The sequence below is a fragment of the Podarcis melisellensis genome (genome assembly GCF_964234715.1).
Source record: "Podarcis melisellensis genome assembly, chromosome: 9".
Lineage (NCBI taxonomy): Eukaryota > Metazoa > Chordata > Lepidosauria > Squamata > Lacertidae > Podarcis > Podarcis melisellensis.
Genome location: NC_138541.1, coordinates 58,395,605 through 58,416,762, shown reverse-complemented (window position 1 = coordinate 58,416,762; position 21,158 = coordinate 58,395,605). Strand labels below are relative to the sequence as shown.

At 43.0% G+C, this 21,158-nt stretch overlaps 1 protein-coding gene and 1 long non-coding RNA gene across 3 annotated transcripts in view; one reads left to right on the top strand and one right to left on the bottom strand.

The window, feature by feature from the left end:
• The first annotated feature begins 1,221 nt into the window (after positions 1–1,221).
• Positions 1,222–21,158, top strand: part of GABRG1 (gamma-aminobutyric acid type A receptor subunit gamma1) — a 72,474-nt gene continuing 52,537 nt past the window's right edge. Inside the window, exon 1 of one of the 2 annotated variants that reach the window (XM_081924568.1) lies at positions 1,222–1,512. In XM_081924568.1, the coding sequence (XP_081780694.1) occupies positions 1,412–1,512 (101 nt within the window). In that variant the 5' untranslated portion in view covers positions 1,222–1,411. Of the gene's footprint in view, positions 1,513–19,579; positions 19,789–21,158 lie in introns of those variants that run through there. The other variant, XM_081924567.1, reaches the window with a different exon arrangement.
• LOC309377469 lies at positions 13,412–21,086 on the bottom strand. Its single transcript, XR_014171603.1, has 2 exons — positions 20,624–21,086; positions 13,412–13,530 (listed from the first exon to the last, which is right to left on the bottom strand). It is a non-coding gene; the product is annotated as an uncharacterized lncRNA (long non-coding RNA).

Genomic DNA, 21,158 nt, shown 5'->3' with positions numbered 1-21,158 from the left:
GTATTCAGGTGTGTCTTAGCCAAACCTTTTTTAAAAACCTATTTGGTTTCAGTTGAAGTGATAGACATAGGAGCCAACTCCTAGTGGCCGAGATTCTTTTGCCCCCCCCCAAAAAAAATTGAGGGGGCCAGGCCTTCTCAAAATGTGATGGGCATCTTGTGATCAGTTTTGAAGGCTTGCCTCCCCCCAATATTTTATTCAAATTGGCACCCTTGAGATGGAGGATCAGGTATAGTGAATAGCGGCAATATTAATTAATACTGAATACAACCATGTGAACTTGCATATCTAGGGTGTAGAATAAAGAATTAGAATACAGATATTTGGGGGGGGGTGTAAGTAACTGAAATAAAGCCTTAGTAGCTACATGTTTGCATCTGCAGTTCACTTTCTTCTCCTTTCGTTAAAATATGTGTTTTCTTCTTTGATTAAAAAATGTGTTTTCCTACAACCACAGTGCTTGGAAACTCCTGAAGGAGAAGTGTATCTGAAGAAGTGTGCATGCACACGAAAGCTCATACCAAGAACTAACTTAGTTGGTCTTTAAGGTGCTACTGGAAGGAATTTTGTTTTGTTTTGACTATGGCAGACCAACACGGCTACCTATCTGGAATTTAAAGGGGAAAAATGGCGGGGGTGGGGGAGACAGAGAAATGAATCTGTTGTGTGGTGGAAAGAAATCTCTTGATCAAGCAAGGAACGCAGGATTAGCTGCATAATAATTTGCTTCAGCCGAGACCCCTTTTCGGAGCTTGGCAACGCAGATCCAGAGGGAGAAACTCTCCCGCCACTTTTCCTGAGGGGAGGTTTCCCCCTCGCTTTTTCCTGTGAGAGTTTTGATGGAAAGAGAATATCCCTAGGAAGCACACACACACCCCACCAATTCTAAAAAGTTGGAGGAGGGAGCAACTCCCCAATTTACAGGAATAACCTCCAACTTTCCTCCACAGGCACCAAGCCCGGAGCCCTTTCCCAGCAGCAGCCCCGCTCCCTATTCTTGCAGCAGCCCGCCAATTTCTCCTCTCTCCCCTCAGCCCCGCTTTCGAACGGAAAGCAAACCCCGCCCCCGGGCCGGCTTGATTGGCGCGCTCGATCATTTATGGCGCGGGCTGAGGCGCCGATTGGCCAGTCACGCCTTGACGGCTCCTCCGCTGCCGGACCCGCGGCTACCTGTTTGCTGAGGGGTTTCTCGCGCTCTCCTTAACTGCTTGCTGCCGCCGCCGCCGCCGCTACTACAACTATTATCGCGAAAGCAGCAGCAGCAGCAGCAGCCGGAGGGCAAGTGGCGGCGGCGGCGGCGGCGGCGGCGCTGGTGTTGCTGCTGCTTCCATTTGCGAAGTGGAGACGGGAGTCTGCGGATCCGGCGCGCCAGCAGCAGCAGTGGCAGCTGGACCCGGAGCGCCGAGCGCGCATGGAGCCGGAGTTGGGTGCCTGCTTCCCTTCGCGTCCGTGGAGCCCCCGCGGCGGCGCGAGGCTGCTGCTGCTGCTCTTGACGGTGCGCCTGGGCAGCTGGTGAGTAGCCGAGGCTCCGCACGTGCCCGCCCGGTCCTGCCTGTGGCCACTTCGCTGCACTGCACTTAACCTAAGGTTACCAGATTATTTATTTTTCCCCCAGGGACATTTTTCAACTTCATTGGATTTTGTATGGGGACTGGTTTGCAAATCCGGGGACTGTATGCATGCATGCATACAGTCTGGTAAAACTTAATTTAACCCTGCATTTGATCGGCGCATCTGGAAAGCAAAGGGAGCGCTGTGCTTTTTCCTGCTTAGGGGGTTCGGTCCTTTGGATAGCATCATCATCCTCCTCATCATCATCATTTCACGCTGCCATCACTTTCTGTTCTGGTCCAGGACCGAGCGCCCCGCGTTGCTGGAAGGGAGCTGTTGCAACTCGCCACCTATACAAAAACCGCTGCTCTCCTCTCCTGCTCCTTTTCCGAGTGTGAACTTCTTCTCTGCGAAGCTTGATCCAGTCCGGGTCGATTCTGAAGCAAGTCCCTAGGGAATTAGAAACTGTAGAGTTGGAAGGGACCCTAAGGGTCATCCAGTCCAGCCCACTGCAGTGCGGGAATTCTCCCCACAGACGTCCCTGGGTCGAACCCACCAACCTTCTGGTTAACAGTTAGGCACACTGACCCATTGTGCTACAGGTTGCTGAGATTTATTCTTGAAAAGGAGGGGTGTGATTTGGGGTTATTGGGAGCTGCGAAGCCCTAAGTGTGTCTGCTTAGAAACAGTAAATCTTAGAATTGCACTGTTGGAAGGGATCCCGTGGGTCATCGAGTCCAACTCCCCTTGTAATGTAGGGATTTTTTGCCCAACATGGGGCTCAAACCAATGATCTAAGAGTCTCATGCTCTACCGACTGAGCTGTCCCAGGTCACTTCTAAGGAAACCAAGGTAGGGTGGCAGACTTGAACCCCTAGCCTTGGTGAGTTTTAGTAGAAAGTTTTTTTAAAAAATTTTGGAGTGGGGAACAGCCACGTGTTGACTAACAGCCCGATTCCCTCTGAAGTAAATTCCCCTAAGCAAATTCCCCTTAGGTTAAGGTTCTTCTGGTAAGCATGTATATTAGGATGGGGCTAAATGGGAATTATTTTGGGGTAGGAATGCACGGGGAATCATGTTGCAGTGCTGAAAGCCTAAGCACATTCAGCTGGAAGTTAAAGCCTTTTGAAAACAGCACTTTCTCAGGAAGCATGCATGCAAAGCAACATGCAAACTTACTTATTGGGGAATATGTCATACAGAATCTAATGGGACTTCCTTCTGAGTAACCCTGTTTAGCATTAGGCTGGGAGCCTGAAGCACTTGGAAATAAGTTCCACTGAGATCAGCAGGACTTGCTTTCAACTAACTGGGGCAGGGGGAAGTATAACCCCTGTGTCAGTCTTCCGCGCCTTCCAGATGTTTGGACTACAGTTCACATGGGGGTGGGGGTAGTTCTGGGAGTTTTCTGCAGGAAAGGATCTTCTGGGTTTTGTCCTGAAAAGTGGCTGGTTTTGCCAGAGGGCTGTGGAAGGCACTGTAACTGGGAGCAGAAGTTTTATGCTCTTTCTTTCTGTAGCATCAAGTCATTCAAAATTCTGCACTGCACTGCACTGCACTGCACTGCTAGCACTTCTGGGTGAAAAGCAACTGGTCTTCTGTGTGCACGGACTGTCTTCCTGTGATCTCTCAAAACTACAGAAAATGGTTGTTCGAAAGAGTGTTTACTTGCAGAGCCCACGGCTTGGCTAAACCTGATCTTTAATAGTCCGGGGAAACTACAGCCACAGCTTTTTACTCTCCTTTCCCCTTGATTCTTTCACTGTGTCTTTAGCAATGGGATACATTTTGGATAGGAAGCCTTGGAAATATTGTGCCTTGTGAATACACATGGAACAGCTGGGGTGCTCCTTCAGAGATTTTCGAAGCCTGATGGATTGGTAATGTAAAAGGATTGCCAGGCTGACCCTAAAGAAGCAGCACTTCACGGAGGAAGGCAAGCATGCTGCTTCTAAGATTTTTTTAGGGGAAGAAAAGGAAATCAGCTGTCCCTTTTCAATCCCTTGAATAATTCATAGATACTGTAATGGGCATTGTGCCATCAGTTTGCATTTCTCATAAAGATATTAAATTGCAATGCATAAAGATATTAAATTGCAATCCATTGCCATTTTTTAAATGATGTAGGCCACATCATTAAGCAGGGTGGGGGAATATTCCGGATATGCAGTATCCAGGGTGGGGTTTTTTTATATAAAAAAGTGTCAAAAAGTATTTGAATTCATCCACACTGCGCTATCATTCATGCATCTGTGTCAAGTGTGTGAATCTTAAGAGTGTGCTCAGCTTCATCACCAGGATGCTGTAGGAAATTGGCCAGAAACATCTCTGATTATCTATTATCTATTATTATTATTATTATTATTATTATTATAGCATATGCTGTAGTTTGAGCCCTCTCAAAGGCTGGTGGGAGGGGGAGACTTGTCAGGTTATGGTAACGTTTCAAAGGCATTGATGAAAATGAAACCAGCACAGCTAAGACTTCTTGTGAATGAATCTTAATGAAACGAGGTGCTCCTCAGAAAAAAATAATAATATTCAAGTGGGTACATTCTGTTTGCAGAGGGGAGAGAGAACAATCACCTGTGATCATTCAGCTAGTTGACAGACTTTGAGGGAAAAGACAGGGACTGGGGAGGGAAGCAGTTTGGAAATGGGGCAGAGCAGGAAATGAACTATTACTGCATTCCTTAGCAAAGAGACAAAAGTTAGAGGAGTATTCTGTAACTGCACTAAGAACGTTTGATTTTTGCAGTTTGTGTGCAATTATCCTCAAATTACAAAACTATTAAATGGGAAGGGGGGGACTGCTTGACTTTTCATTTTGATTCCAGGCAGCACTTCCTCAGCTGAATGCTCAGTGTAAACACCAACACCTGCATCAACTGGTTTTCTCTAAAGGCACACCTCCCCCCGGCCCCATTCACAGGATAATGGATAAAATGGCTGTAAGTGAAGTGAGTGGTTTTCAGAGCTAGACTTTGCCTCCTAGAATTGTTAAAGCTCTAGTGGTTTTGTTCATAGCTCTACAATGCCTGGGCAGTAGGTCAGCCTCCCCCAACCTGGCATTCTCCAGATGTTTGGACTATGGCTTACACCAGCCCCAGCAGGGCTGATGTGAGCTGAAGTCCAAACATCTGGAAGGCATGAGATTGGGGAAGATTGACACAAGACTATACTCTCTCTCTCCCCCCCCCCCTTAGGCATCCTTTTGCCAACTGAAAAAAAGTTTAGAATGGATTTTATTATCTTGACAGCATGTACAATGACCATCAGAATCCTTCATATTGGTGTTGGTTATTTTTTAGGGGGCAGGATGGCCAAAATGGAAGCCCCAGTTGTCTATGTAATGGGAGACAATGTCAGCTCTGGAGCAAGCAGAGTTTTTTGCCTTCCCATTGGAATCCATGGGAGGGAACTTAAGAAAAGACACTGGGAGGGAAGGAAATTTGCCCCCCCCCGTTTCTTCCTTATTGGTGTAAACCCCACAGGGCTTGAATACCGCAGTTCATCTGTCTTTAGTTCTCTCTGCCCCTACAGTATTGCTCTGTAAAGTGTTCTATGAATTCTCCACTTTCAAAGGACCCCTGTCACCTAAGAAGAAAAAGAAGAGTTTGGATTTGATATCCCCCTTTATCACTACAATAAGGAGTCTCAAAGCGGCTAACAATTTCCTTTCCCTTCCTCCCCCACAACAAACACTCTGTGAGGTGAGTGAGGCTGAGAGACTTAAAAGAAGTGTGACTAGCCCAAGGTCACCCAGCAGCTGCATGTGGAGGAGCGGAGACGCGAACCCGGTTCCCCAGATTACGAGTCCACTGCTCTTAACGACTACATCACACTGGCTCTACATTTATATGCTGAAGTCCATCTCTTCTGGATCTCCTGCACTAGGAATGGATGGTTATATTGCAGGCTGCCCCATCTCCCCCCCCCCAATACATAGGCATCTTAAAATATTTTGGGGCTAATTCCTGTGCAGATTTTTGGGGGAATAATTCTGGGGGGAAACCTTAAAAATAATCAGCTAAAGGAAGAGGCAATTTAGGAGTCCTTTCAAGGTGTATCAAGCGTTTGATCTCTTGCCCCTTTTCTTGTTTTAACACATTGCAAAGCTGCTTGGAGCAGCTTCAATGAACAGGACCTCTGGTGCACTAGGTACAATTTTCAAAATGGTGCAGGAAGAAACTGCACATGGTTTCCTATGTCCATACAAAGGGCCACACAAAGGGGTCTGCCACCATCAAGGATGGGGAAGAAATTTGATTCGGTTCATATTGAAAGGCAGATTTGCACTTTCTAAAACGATATGTGAACCAAAACACAGCCACCCTTCAAAATCCTCACTTTATATGGGTTTTTCAATGCAGTTCCCCAATCAGACAGGGTTTACAAAAATGCATATGTTAGAGGAAAGTGTGCATAAAAATTAATATATATGTGAAAATAACATACAAATATGTGTCATATTAGGGAAAATCAATGTACATTGGTCAAAACTGCATTAAAAAGTATGAGGAGAAATTTGCACTAAAACGCTGGTGAATTTTCATGAGGATTATTTAAAAAAAACAAAAAATGCAAAGTGCTGCCAAAATGTGGAGAACCGACTTTAAGATTGGAAAAATGAGAAACCAAGAAAGCCAAAAGCAACAGAACTTTCCATTTCTACTCTTCATGTTGCTCACAAGCAGCCTTACAGTTCTGAAGAAAGAAGAGAGAGCAAGCAAGCAAGGAAGCCCACCCTCTCTTCAGCAGAAAGGTTTGTGGTTCAGCAGACTAAATCACAAATCTATATACTGGTTTGATGAATTTATATATTTGTAGGGTTTGGATCAAAACCCTAGCCTGTGCCTTGGAAATATTTCCATGGCATATTCTACAATGCACAGTCAGTTTACATAGAGGTCAGGCCTAATGGGCTTTAAAGTTACCTAGTGCATTCTAAAGAGTGTACTATAGAATATAGCCAAAGCTTATTTGTAGCTTCCCGTTGCCAGAGAAGATAGGCAGCTTGCTCCCACTACCACCATTCAGAACAGGTTTTCCAGCACTATTGACCTTCTCTTTAAGGAATCTCTGATAAGAATACCAGAGTTCCCCAGAACGTGCTCTGATATCTCTGCCTTTTGATAATTCAGCAGAGAACATTTGTAAGGGGGGGGAATCATTTTTCGGTATCTTATGAAACATTTTGCCTTGGTGTATAATTCAGTTTAAAAGTTAAAATATTGGGTAAGATAATTCTCCTTAGTATTATGTTGGTCTTTCCGTCTGAATGTATGCACATGTTTTCTGAAAGAAGCACCTGGTTTTTAGGAATAGACTTCTCGGGGGGACGCGGGTGGCACTGTGGGCAAAACCTCAGTGCCTAGGGCTTGCCAATCGCATGGTCGGTGGTTCGAATACCCGCGGCGGGGTGAGCTCCCTTCTTTTGGTCCCAGCTCCTGCCCACCTAGCAGTTCGAAAGCACTCTTAAGTGCAAGTAGATAAATAGGTACCGCTTTATAGCAGGAAGGTAAACAGCGTTTCCGTGTGCTGCACTGGTGCTGGCTCACCAGAGCAGCTTCGTCACGCTGGCCACGTGACCCGGAAGTGTCTCCGGACAGCGCTGGCCCCCGGCCTCTTAAGTGAGATGGGCACACAACCCTAGAGTTGGACACGACTGGCCCGTACGGGCAGGGGTACCTTTACCTTTACCGTAATTCTGAGTACAATGCCACCAAAGTAAAATTTGGGACCACAAAAGTGATTCCTGGCTCTCTTTACAGTGGTACCTAGGGTTACATGCACTTCAGGTTACAGACTCCGCTAACCCAGAAATAGTGCTTCAGGTTAAGAACTTTGCTTCAGGATGAGAACAGAAATTGTGCTCCAGCAGCGCGGCAGCAGCAGGAGGCCCCATTAGCTAAAGTGGTGCTTCAGGTTAAGATCAGTTTCAGGTTATGTACGGACCTCTGGAATGAATTAAGTACTTAACCCGAGGTACCACTGTATTCTAAGGGACACAGGTGGCGCTGTGGGTTAAAGCCTCAGCGCCTAGGACTTGCTGATCGAAAGGTCGGTGGTTCGAATCCCTGCTGCGGGGTGCGCTCCCGCTGCTCGGTCCCAGCGCCTGCCAACCTAGCAGTTCGAAAGCACCTCCGGGTGCAAGTAGATAAATAGGGACCGCTTACCAGCGGGAAGGTAAACGGCGTTTCCGTGTGCAGCTCTGGCTCGCCAGAGCAGCGATGTCACACTGGCCATGTGACCCGGAAGTATCTCCGGACAGCGCTGGCCCCTGGCCTCTTAAGTGAGATGGGCGCACAACCCCAGAGTCTGTCAAGACTGGCCCGTACGGGCAGGGGTACCTTTACCTTTACCACTGTATTCTGAATCCTGTCCTGTATTTGCTGAGATATTGAAGTTGTGTGGCATTGCACAATGAAGAATACCAGAGGTAGGAATTCAGGTGGAACCACGCCCCCCCCCCAGTCATGCATGACATCTCTAGCTTCACATGGCTCCATTTACATAGGGTAAGAGAGACAAAATAAGGCTACAAGTAACCTGAAAGCCTTTCTAGCTGTGCTACAGATATGAAGCCCTCCTCTTGATGCTGTTCAGAAAGGCCAAACATGGTGCTCTCAATAGGCCCACAAGTACCCAGAAGCAGCTTATTTATACCTTTAACCTTAGTCATAACCAAGACTGCAGTTAGGTTGTGTACCAAAGTCACCCTCAATCCTGTTTTAAGAGCAATGATATGCTCTGGGACAAACAGCTGCCCTTGTTCTTGCCATAGCGTGGACAAAGAAATTGCAATGGAATCTGTAGTCATACTCTTCTGGGTAGGCTAAATAAGTCAGTTGCACGTTTATGTGAATCAGATGTCCTGCTGATTAATGAAATTGTGTTGTTGCAGACATAAATGAATAGTCTTGTGAAAGATGGCAAAGTCAGTGAGATTCTCTTGGAGCTAGATAAAAGAAGCCTGGTCTTCTGACTGCTGAACCAAGCCCAGTTGTGTTTGTGTGTGTTTGCTTGTTTGTTTGTTTAGGAGCCAGTGCATACTGAATATCTACATTTTTGCATTCCTGGTCTTGAGTCAGTCCCAGTTCAGTGAGCAGGCCATCCTATAAATAATCTAGACTACTGGTTACTTTGATAGATTGCTCTTGTCAAATTTTCCATCCATCTTGTTCAGCTAGGAAGACATCTTTAGTGACCTAGATCAAGAATGGGGAACTGAACTAAGGATCACAGAGTCCCTTGCAGGTAACTGAGAGAGTGAGTGCATGCTGGCAGTGGGTGGGACCGGAGCCCAAACTGGGCAGCAACAATCTTTATCTCTCCTCCTGCTTGCAGCAGGTTGCTTAGGAGGGGCAGGTTGTTATTGCAAGAGGTCTGAACTCATTGCTTGCAGAGGACTTTTGAAAATGGCAGTTTGCCCACCACTGCTTATGGCCAAAGGTTCCTGCGACCCAATTTCCTGTGCAAAAGCAGCAACAGCACAGAATCCAGTAGCTTTCATATCACAAGAAGAATCTGTACATTTAAGAATCTAGCAGCCAAAGCCTTGGCTTCGTCTTGAATGAGCAGCAGAAAGATACATTTTCTGTGCCACCAGCACACTTGGCTTCTTTAATGGAAATGTTGAATAAAAATAGTGTACGCCTGCACACACAATCAAAACTCTTTATATGACTAAGGAGGACTCCCCCTCCCCTCTCCCAACTTTATGAAACATGCCACTATGGGGTATGAACAGCCATCTTCCATGAAAAGGATGAGAGAAAATGAATTTCAAGCAGCAGATGTTGGCCACATTACATAGTGTTGTTGGAAGGAACACAAATAACTATGGTAATGAAGGTGGAGCGGAGAAACGGAATAGGTTGCAATAGAAACAAATGACTGAAAAAGGAATATAAAAATGTTTGTAGCCCAGGCCTCTGTATATTCTAGATGTGTGTTATACGAAGCAAAAAGCTGGGAAATTGTTTGCATCCTCAGACAACTACTTCGAATGTTTCACTCCTAAATGGAAATAACTGTAGGGAATTGTAACAAAATAACAAAAATTCCTTCCAGTAGCACCTTAGAGACCAACTAAGTTTGTTATTGGTATGAGCTTTCGTGTGCATGCACAAATGCTCATACCAATAACAAACTTAGTTGGTCTCTAAGGTGCTACTGGAAGGAATTTTTTTTTTTTGTTTCGACTATGACAGACCAACATGGCTACCTACCTGTAACTAGAATGTAGGGAATTGTGTGAAACCATGACATATCATACTTTAAAGGAATATGCACATGAAATGTGGACTCATCACCACCGATGTGGGTTTCACGTGATTTCCTGCACAGAAGTCTTTTCCTTATAGGAAATGGGTGGAAATCTCAGAAACTCTAATTCTGGAATCATTGTGATACGGATTCAATATGACCCTTCATTGCACCATTCTTACTTAGGGGTCTTTGATCGTTTCTGGGCTAATTTCCTCCTCTGATGGGCTACTTACATGCTCCACTTTCCACACCCTCATGAGCTACAGACTGGCTGCATTCACACGGCAGTGTATTCCATTTCCTCAACATTTCCCAAAGTGTTAATTTCCACCTTACATTTGAGCCTTTGCACAACAGCAGTGCCACTTCTGGAAATACAGCAGAATACAGCACAAGTTTAGTTCACATTTCCATGTTATTTGCAAACATATTCTTTTTCTGGAAGTAAATAACATAGAAATGAATGCTAAACTTCCAATGAATTCTGTTATACTGTACTGCATTTCTGGAAGTGGTGTTGATGTTGTGTGAAGTCTCAAATATAATGTGGAAAGTATAACAGTTAGGGAAATGGAATATGGATTAAATAGCCACGTGAATGCAGCCTGTGAGTCCTCCCCATTCTAAGAATCTCACTCTGTCACAAGTGACATCTATTTTTGTCTCTCATTTTAAATACAAAGCTACAGGTGTTCATGCTTTGGCTGAACCCAGTAATGGTGGCTGTCTGGACAAATGCAGCTGTCTGGCCGACGGAGGCAAGCTTGCTATGAATAAGTGGAGCAGATCGATAGGTAGAACCAGATCAATTGAATTCCAGTTGCATTTGATGTATCGTCGGGGAATCATCAGCAAGAATCAGACCTATGAATCTTAACTTACAAATGTGTTTGCACTTCCACATTATGTGTAGGCTACTATCTAATAAATATATTTAATCTAATCCTGACCAAGTAGTCTGGTGGAGTGGAGGTAATGAATGACAGTGTCGATCAAGCTGAAGGGAAGAGAGATTTCCAGTGAGAGATGATGGGTCTCAAAAAGAATGGCTGTGGTCCAACAGGGTCCTAGGAAATCTAATTTGCTCGCTTCTCAGACGCATGAGTTGGATTGGTTCCCAGCAAAATTGTTCATATGCATGAAGGTGTGGTGCCAGAATAAGCCATGTAGGTAACATTTTACACCTTGCAATAACATTGCAATATGCATTATTTTGACATAGTGTGTATAGCTGGGGCCATGAACAGTGCACAAACACACATACAATCCCATGGTGAAGAACCTTATGTGACCAGCTCTGCCTTATAAACCCCAGAGTACTACTTATTTGGTGCTACTGTATATTTGCCCATAAAGCAGGCATAGGCAAACTCGGTCCTCCAGATGTTGTGAACTACAATTCCCATCATCCCTGACCACTGGTCCTGTTAGCTAGGAATGATGGGAGTTGTAGTCCCAAAAACATCTGGAGGGCTGAGTTTGCCTATGCCTGCCATAAAGCATTTATTGGTGCTTCTTGCATGACAACTAATTCTAGCAGTACCTGGTCTCACATGACAAATAACATCAGAACATGTGGGGAAATACAGATTATCCAAATTATAGCAGTGACCTGTTAGCCAAACAGGACACCAGACTATTCTACGTGCTGTATGAATTCATTCATTCATAAAGTTTTGCTACAAGTGTTAAAGAACTATGTGATGAGCAGAGAGTGGAAGCAGGAATTACTGTTTGGCTTGTCTTCAGGAGGATATCTTATCTACCACTCCATACTAAGACTATCCTTTGCTCCTGCTGGCATTTTGGAGCTGAGCTGTCTTTGCTCTTGCTGACAAGCCTTTTTGTTATTTCCATTAGTAGTCAGAATGAGGCTGAATGAACTGTTACTGGGGCAACGCCTCCACCTGTTTCATTCCCTGGCATTCAAAAGCTTGTTGTAGGTGGAGGAATCAGACTGTGCACTGCAGGGGTATGCCAGAGCAACATTGACTAAACATTGACTATAACAATGTAGCTCAGGTGTATTCTGTGTGGCGTTATATTGAAACATTGCATTTTTGTTAATGTGCGCATCTTCAGCTGATTTGGGCCCCAGGTTATGCTCAATGGTGCCGGTGATGTAACATGATGTCATGGCGTTGTGACGTCACGTTATGTCAGCAGCGGCGCTTCCAAGGCCTTGCAAGGTCTCAGAGACCTTGGACGCAACTTCTGATATAAACTGGAAGTCGTGCTTGGAGGCCTGGTATGGCCTCAGACATTGCCTCCAAGGCCTCGCAGAGTCTTGGAGGTCACATCTGAGGCCTTGCAAGACCTCTGATGTAACTTCCAGTTTATACTGGAAGTCATGTTTGGAGACCTGGCACAGCCTCAAACGTCTCCAGGGAGTTTGCATCGAGCTCTGAGGTGTGGGTGCCCTGGCACCCAGGGGCCCCTAGAGTTGGCGCCTATGGCTTATAGTACCGCTCATTTGTATCTTTAATTTGTACCAATATGAAATTTGTTTGTAATACTTGATGGGATTGACAGAAACTTATTTATTTTTGTTAAGTCTGATTAATTGGGTGTGATTGGATTGCTCTTATCACCCAGGTGTCCCAGATGTAGGAAATGGCGTTTCTGTGCGCTCTGGCAATTGTCACGGTGTCTTCTTGCGCCAGAAGTGGCTTAGTCCTGCTGGCCACATGACCCAGAAAGCTGTCTGCGCACAAACGCTGGCTCCCTTGGCCTGAAAGCAAGATGAGCGCACAACCCCATAGTCACCTTTGACTGGACAATGGGTCCTTTACCTTTCCCTGACGTAGGGCCATTTAGTGTCATCTGTCATTGCAACACAGGGAGCTACAGTAGTCATGATGGTGGGAATAAGAAGCCCTGCTAAAAGGGCACAATGATCAATATACTATTGGTGTTCCCATAGAAATTCCACCATAAATCCAAAGCAAATCTGGGGTTCCTTATGCAGGACATTCTGAAGGGAGCCAAAGTAGTTTTTTGACAGAACTGGCAAACTTCAAATATCAATTTGTGGTATTCCTATTTGGAATAAAGGAGGGAAGTCATTTGCTTAGGGCATTATTAAAATTGATCAAAAGAACCTGCATTTGAAACAAGTTTCTGTTGTTGTTTCTAGTAGGAAATTGCTTTCCTTTCCATTCTGAAAGTTCAGTGTAACTCAAAGTTTTCAAACTCCTAACTTAACAGATGCAATTCCAATAAAAGATGATCAACTCACCTTCTCTTATTATCTGGGAGCATTCTTCATAAAAACGTCCCAGCTCTGGTCTAACCTAATTCTCGTCTTTGTTCCTATAACTGTTCTCCCAAACAACTTATTCTTTGGGGTTTATTCTGCACCAGGTAAACTAAGAGTAGCAATGCATCTAGACTTTTTTGTCTTCTTTCAGTTTAGGTAACTCACCAACATAATAAGTACGGAATTTGTGAAAGTTGTTTCTGATGAGACCGTTTGTATTCTGTGAATATGTCTGATGTGCTGGAAATAATTTCACTTTAAAAACAGGAACCCTTCTTTCAAGTGAGCCGCTTGCTGGGAGTTTAGTTAATTATACTGAGCTTATCATGTGGAGAAGAAAATGTTTAATGTCATTTGGAGATGTGCTTCACAGCTGTAGTGATTCAGAAGAGACTTGATCTTCTTGGCACCTGCTGTATCCATCAAGCCACCACAAGTTTGATGGCCTGTTAAAAGGAAATAAAAAAAGAGGATCAGATCCATTTTTTTCAGTGCAAATGGAAGAAAAATGAGTGTGACCTCAGGCTCAGGACTGAGATATTGGCTGCCCTCTACCTATTGGGGGTCTGCATCTTCCATCAAAGGGACTGAAACATCTCAGGCAAATGGAAGCTCTGTCCGCACATCCAAAGGAAGCAGACTCCCAAGTCCCCATGGGTGCTGGCCGTTTCCCCATCATCACCTCTCCTGACCTTTCATGCATTGAAAATGAATTGAGATTCCAAGCTTGTGAACGTGGGATTCGGCTGGCACCCTTTGCGCCTCCCCTGCTCGCAGGGAAACCCGGTTTCGGGGATCCGGAGCGACGTGGGGTGAGTGGCGCGGTGCTTTGAATTGACTGCTTTTTTCACGGAGTGAAGCCGCATTGCTGTTGCCGGAGAGCACTGACGTTTTCCTGTGGACAATTTGACTTTAAACAACTACCCGTGAGTAGAACGGAAAATTGGATTTACAAACGTCTTAATTTGGTACCAAAACGGGAAGGTTTCAAACAGGAAGTCCGCCTTCCCGTTTTGTAAATAGATTTGAAGCAAAGAAGCTGCAAGCTAAGGTCTTGGAAAGCTTTATGTAAAGGATTAAATTTCCATCGATTAAAATCATTAAACCCCCCTTGGAAGCAGGAGAAGAGGGGGGAAATTTTGGATCGTGTAAGCCTGCAGGAGAGAGTGAAAAAATTAAATTACCACTGCTCTGAACCTGGAAACGGGCTGCCAGTAGATTGACGTTTTGGGAGAGTTCATTGACTGTGAATATAACGTATGTTGACAGCTAGCCAAATAAGAGAAATATATTGTTTCCATTGTCCTCTTCTGTGTTTAAAAAGGAGGAAAAGTAACTGAAAATTGAAACTAACTTTACTTTTTGAACTGTGCTTGAAAGGATTGATACAAGTGGAGACTGTTTCCTTCTAGAGGGAGCTTTTGAAACTGTTACAAGAGTGGAGCTGGGGAATCCAGCTGCAAGATAAGAACTGTGAGAATCAGAGATTGACCTTGGACCATTTAAGAATGTCGACAGGAGAAGCCATAGTGACTGCAATATGTAAGAGAAGCTGTTTGTTGGAACAGCTTCAGAAGAAGACGGATGTTATGACTATTAAAATTGATAACTTGGGACAATAAGTGATTGATTTGGGACAAGAGGTGAGCACCAACACAGAAATTGTTCAGGATTTGGTACAGGAATCTACTTTAGCAGGACAAATTGTGGAGAAGGAGAAAGTGGTTGTTGTCGAACCTAAAGTAATACAAGTGGGAGCCTCAGCCTTACAGAAGCAAATTGAGGATTATAAGTTGAATGAATGACACCCTATTTGGAGATGATGCTATTTATAAAAAGGCCCAAAAGACATTGAAAGACTACTTCGAGGTGAATTTAAGATCAGATGTGGAAAGAAGAATAGTGTGGGATGCTAGCAAGGCCGTGATGCGTGGTTTCCTAATCCAACAAAATTCTATAAAAAGGAAAAAACAGAATGAGAGAAAAGAAAAAATTTGGGAACAGATGAAAGAAGGAGAAAAGAAATTGAGATCTAAACCCAAGTCTCAAGAGATTTTAAGAGAAATAAAGTATCAACAAACTCAGTATATGGAACTGATAAATCAAGAAATAGAATGGAAAATAAAACAAATGAGGCAAAAGACTTTTGAGTCAGCAGATAAATGTGGGAAACTGCTGTCATGGCAATTGAAAAAGAGGCAAAAGCTGAACACGGTAACATCCCTCGAGGTAGAGGGGAAACTCATCAGTAAACCAAATGAGATCAGTAATTGTTTTCAAAGTTTTTTTAAGAAATTATATGCACAAGGGCCAAAGAATGAACAAGAGATAGAAGATTTTATTAAAAAATATGGACTTTCAAAGATTAGTGAAAAGAATAAAAGGATTTTGAATGAGAAAATTACAGACCAAGAAATAGAGGGTGCCATTCAGGGTATGCAATTGGGGAAATCACCAGGACCAGATGGATTGACCGCGAGGTACTACAAAGCACTTAAGGAATGGCTAATACAACCATTGAAAGAAGTGTGTAATCAAATCATGGAGGGGAAAAAGGCTCCTGAATCGTGGAAGCAAGCATTTATCTCACTCATACCGAAAACAGAAACTGAGAAGCACCAAGTTAAGAACTACCGCCCTATCTCACTATTAAATGTGGATTATAAAATCTTTGCAGACATTTTAGCAAAAAGATTGAAAAAAGTGTTATTGGATGAGATTCATAAAGACCAAACAGGCTTTCTCCCAGGGAGACATATGTCAGACAATGTGAGGAACATTATAGACATTTTGGAGCTTTTAGAGACGAACATAAACAGAAAAGCAGTTTTGATCTTTGTGGACGCGGAGAAAGCCTTTGACAACGTTAGTTGGAGTTTTATGAAGAAGAATCTGCAAGGGATGGGGGTAGGCCAAAAATTTGAAAATGGTATAGGTGCAATATACTCTGAACAAAAGGCTAAATTAATTGTGAATGGTATGGTGATGGATGAGATCCCGATAGAAAAAGGGACACGACAGGGATGCCCAATATCCCCCCTATTGTTTATATCGGTCCTGGAGGTACTGTTAAACATGATTAGAAGAGACCAGCTGGTGGAAGGGATACAGCTCGGAGCTAAACATTATAAGTTAAGAGCATTTGCAGATGACTTAGTTTTGACTTTGCAAAAACCAGAAGCCAGTACAAAAAGGGTATTGGAACTTATTGAAAAATTTGGTCAAGTGGCAGGTTTTAAATTAAACAAACAGAAGACAAAGGTGTTGGGAAAAAATTTAACAATGGAGGAAAAAGATAGCTTCCAAAGGGAAACGGGTTTGGAAATAACAAAAAAAGTGAAATATCTGGGGGTGAATTTAACATCTAAGAATATGAATCTGTTTAAGGACAATTATGAGAAATGTTGGTTGGAAGTGAAGAAAGATCTTGACATTTGGTCTAGACTAAGACTCTCCTTGTTAGGCCGAATTGCTGTTATTAAGATGAACGTATTGCCGAGAGTGTTGTTTTTGTTCCAGACACTACAAATTTTGGACAAGATGGACTGTTTCAAGAAGTGGCAGAAAGATATATCTAAATTTGTCTGGCAGGGCAAAAAACCCAGAATAAAATTTAAGATTTTAACTGACTCAAAGGATAGAGGGGGCTTTGCTCTGCCGGACTTAAGACTTTACTATGAGGCAGCAGCATTTTGCTGGCTGAAACAATGGCTACTTCTTGAGAATACAGATGTCTTGGATTTGGAGGGATATGATAATAACTTCGGCTGGCATGCATATCTGTGGTATGACAAGGTAAAGGTTCATAGAGGCTTTAAAAACCACATTGTCAGAAAAGCATTATATAATGTATGGATTCGTTATAAGGATTTGTTGGAAAATAAAACCCCCAGGTGGTTGTCACCCATGGAAGCCAAGGCGGTAAAAAAACTTAATATGGAAACAGATTGGCCAAAATATTATGAAATTATAGAATACGATGGTGAAAAGCCTAAATTACAGAGCTTTGAGAAACTAAAATCTAAAGTTCGAGACTGGTTACATTATCATCAGATTAATGAGACATTTAAGCAAGACAGGAGACTAGGATTTCAGAAGGAGAGGTCAAAGTTAGAAACAGAGCTATTGGAATCCAATACTAAGAATTTGTCTAAAATGTATAATTTGTTGCTGAAATGGAACACTCAAGATGAAACAGTAAAGTCAGCAATGATTAAGTGGGCACAGGATATCGGACATGATATTATGTTTGCAGACTGGGAACAGTTATGGACCACAGGCATCAAATTTACGGCATGTAGTGCCTTAAAAGAGAACATAATGAAAATGATCTATAGGTGGTACATGACCCCAGTCAAGCTTGCAAAGATATATCATCTGCCCAATAACAAGTGCTGGAAGTGTAATGAATGTGAAGGAACCTTTTATCATCTTTGGTGGACCTGTCCAAGAATTAAGGCCTACTGGGAAATGATCTATAATGAAATTAAGAAGGTCCTAAAGTGGACATTTGCAAAGAAGCCGGAGGCCTTTCTCCTGGGCATGGTCGATCAAACGATTCCAAAGAAAGATAGAACTTTTTTCATGTATGCAACCACGGCAGCAAGAATTCTTCTAGCAAAGTATTGGAAGACTCAAGAGTTACCTACTCTGGAAGAATGGCAGATCAAGGTGATTGAATATATGGGACTAGCAGAGATGACCGGCAGAATCCGTGACCAGAGGAGAGAGACGGTGGAAGAGGACTGGAAAAAATTTAAAGTGTATCTTAAGAATTTTTGTAAAATTTTGGAATGAGAAGATGTCAAGGGCTATGAAATTAGAGAATTTATAGCTGTTAAAATCTAAACTTAAGAAAATTTAAAGAAAGTTGTTCTTTTAAAATTGAAAGAAGGATTGCTTAAAGCTAATTTAAAAAATAAGGGTGCAGTGATGGGAAGGTTTGGGGAAGTCATGTATGTTTGTTTGTATGTTTTTCTTTTTCTTTTTCTATTTTGTTGTCTATTGTGTTTTCTATACTGTTTAAAATGAATAAAAAATTTTATATAAAAAAAAAGAGGATTATAAGTTGAGGCCTTTTATGAATGAATCTAGAAAAAGTCAGATTTTGAGGATCGGAGCCCGGCCTGGATTGGAGAAGGAAAGTTGGAAAGATCCCTCTATGCAGGGATTAATTGACTTTTGGGACATGGACTTGGGTCAGGAGGAGATTGGAGCTCTGGGGGCTTTTGGATTTGGAGGAATCTTGAAACATGCCCTGAAATACTTTATGGATCTTAGCTTTAACTATGGAAATTTGGCTGACCTGTCGAGAAGGAATAAAAGTATTAGGTTGGAGTTTCCCCGAGATCTGCTCTTTAACATCAAAGAATATGAAGAAGACCTTGGAAAAGAGTTAAGAGCCTCGGACATAAGATCTCCAGGTTGATGGACTATGTGGAGTTGGCGGAAGTGACTGGCAGAGTCTGAGACCGGGGAGAGGAGATGGTGGAAGAAGATTGAAAAATTTAAAGTCTATATATAGAAATACTGTAAAATTAATGAGTGATAGAAAAATGTTGGAATGAAATTTTATGGCCTTAGTAGAGATGTTATAAGGAGTTAAGCTTAAATAAGTATACTAGTTTTAATGGAAAATAAGATTAAAAATATGTTAAGATATTTATATGGCAGAAAATAGAGAAAGATGGAAAGGAATTGCTGAAACAATTAATAGAAATGGAATACAAAAAGGGAGGTGAGAGGAGGTTGATGAAATAAGGGAATGAAAAATAGAGTATGGATGCTTTTAAATTGTTTTTGTTTGTTTAGTTTAGTTTAATGTGTTTAGTTTAATGTGCTAAGGTTGTGTTTTGTATTGTTTATGTATTGTATTGTTTTTTCTCTTTTTTGTTTTTTTCCTCTCTTGTCTTTTTTCTCTTTTTTCTTTTTTGTAAGCTTTAAAAGTAATAAATATTATTTTTTTAAAAAATGAATTGAGATTCCAACAAAGATTCTTCCTGCTCAGTAAGATACCCTGATTGCACAGAGGTGACATGGTTGGGGGCAGCATGTATTTCTGTGCAGTTTGAGCCCTCATAGGTTCTTCAGCACAACCAAAAAGGACACGTTCATGAAATTACCCACTTCAGACAAGTAATCCACATTGTGGGTCCACTGCCAAGTGCTGTTTCTGGTCTTCACCATGCAGAAGATGTTACTGTGGACAATCAGTGTTTGAATGAGCTCTAATGCTTCCAGGCATCTGGGTTTGTTTGTTTAAATCAGTACTGAGCGTTGCAGAGTCTGCATAATGTAATTGACATAAAATCTTAACTGGTAACCTCCCCCATCTCCATTTGTATTTACTCCAGCCAGCATTGCCAATTGGCAGAGGAAATAACAAGTTGTAGTTCATAAACATCCGGAGGACATCTGGCCCCCTAAGAAATTTTGCTAGACTTACCGCATTTGCTTTCCTTAAAATTCCTTGAATATTTCTCCTGAGCAGAAATCTCCAAATCTGCCTTGCAGTTTCACTCCAGATAAAATTCAGTAGCAACTCTAGTCCCAGGTCTCATTGATTCTGCCCACTGCCCAAGGAGTGTCTTCACAATGACTCCTAACAAGGGAACCAGTGCTGGTGAGAAGCAGTGGTGCTCTCAGGGCAAGACAAAAGTCCAGGACCTGACCCAGTGGAATGAGCAGGAGGACCACCAAACAAAGTAAGGCTGGCTTATTATGTTTTGAATCAGTGCATATTTCCATCTGAAATGGAGACCGACATAAGAGCAGTGTGTGAAATTCCCTGACTGCAACCATTGGTGAGAGGTGGATGACCGCCCCCCCCCCACAAGTTGACTGGCACCATGCATTAAAGCTGTGTCTGTGTTACAGGCAGTGATGTGTAGACCCCTGCCCAACTGAGAAATTTGATAGTTTGCTCAAAACTCCCCCCCCCCTTCAAAATTACTCCGATGTTTCTTCTAAGAGGAAACTTGCACATCAGCCTTGAAATTTCTCTATGGGCAATATGCAGTGGCAGCTTGAGTCTCAGATTTGTGGGTTGCCATCTTCATCTCTTGGGTGAGAACACTGAACATTGCAACTATTTTAGCCTTGCTAGCAGGACATGGGGATATTAATTTTCTATAGGGAAGGTTTGTAATTACACTCCTATGGAGGAGGGTAATAATTCTTGAGTGCGACAAGCAAAAACTCTTGCAAGGAAGGCATTCTGCAAAAGCTATAGGAGGCTAGTTGATGTGATTTGCCTAGGCATGAAACATCCCACGTTGTAGCACAAGTATTCTGGATAATTTGTCTTGGTATTAAAAGGGAAGAATCATGGCTTGTCATTAAAAAGAGAAAAGCAAACCCTCAGTGGGGTTTTTTAATGTGATGTTATGGCATATTAACTAGCAGAGTTTTACTGAGATAGCAGTCCTAGATAGTGTGAAAATGCTTTGTTTCATAGAACCCCCAAAAGCAGTTGTGTGAGATGCAATGCATAAAAACATTTTATGGTGCCCAGGGGAGGACATCTGCATTTACAATTACCTCCTATCTTCACATTCACAATGGCACTCCAACTGCCACTATTGCAGGAGAAGGCAACTGAAAGCCAGGAACCTGGAAGTCATGGCATCTATGGACCTGTTTCAGCTAATATCTGGTCTGACAAGTGTGACAAGTCATAACATTGATCTGGTGCTTCCTATGGGATAGGATGAGAGTGATGTGTGGTGAGGCCATTCCTCCGATGTCGTTCCCTTGTGAACAGGTTAACCAAAGATCTGGTCAAGTCTGCATCCACAGTGATAACCAACTTCATGGGGGTTATCTCCATCCTGTAGGTCAATGTTAGGTCACTAGGGTGTCTAGTTTGGCCTGCAAGACCATTTCCCCCCAAACCACACCAGCACACCCATCAGCTGCCATCACTGGTACAAGCAATGCTCGTGAAGAGGACAAAAGAACCAAACAATACAGGGATCCACCTGCCTTAAAGAGTGTGGAGCATCTTCAAAGAGCACTTGTGCCAAGGGTTTTAAGGCAGTCCCTGTGCAGAGTCCTTGCAGAGGCTCAAGACAGG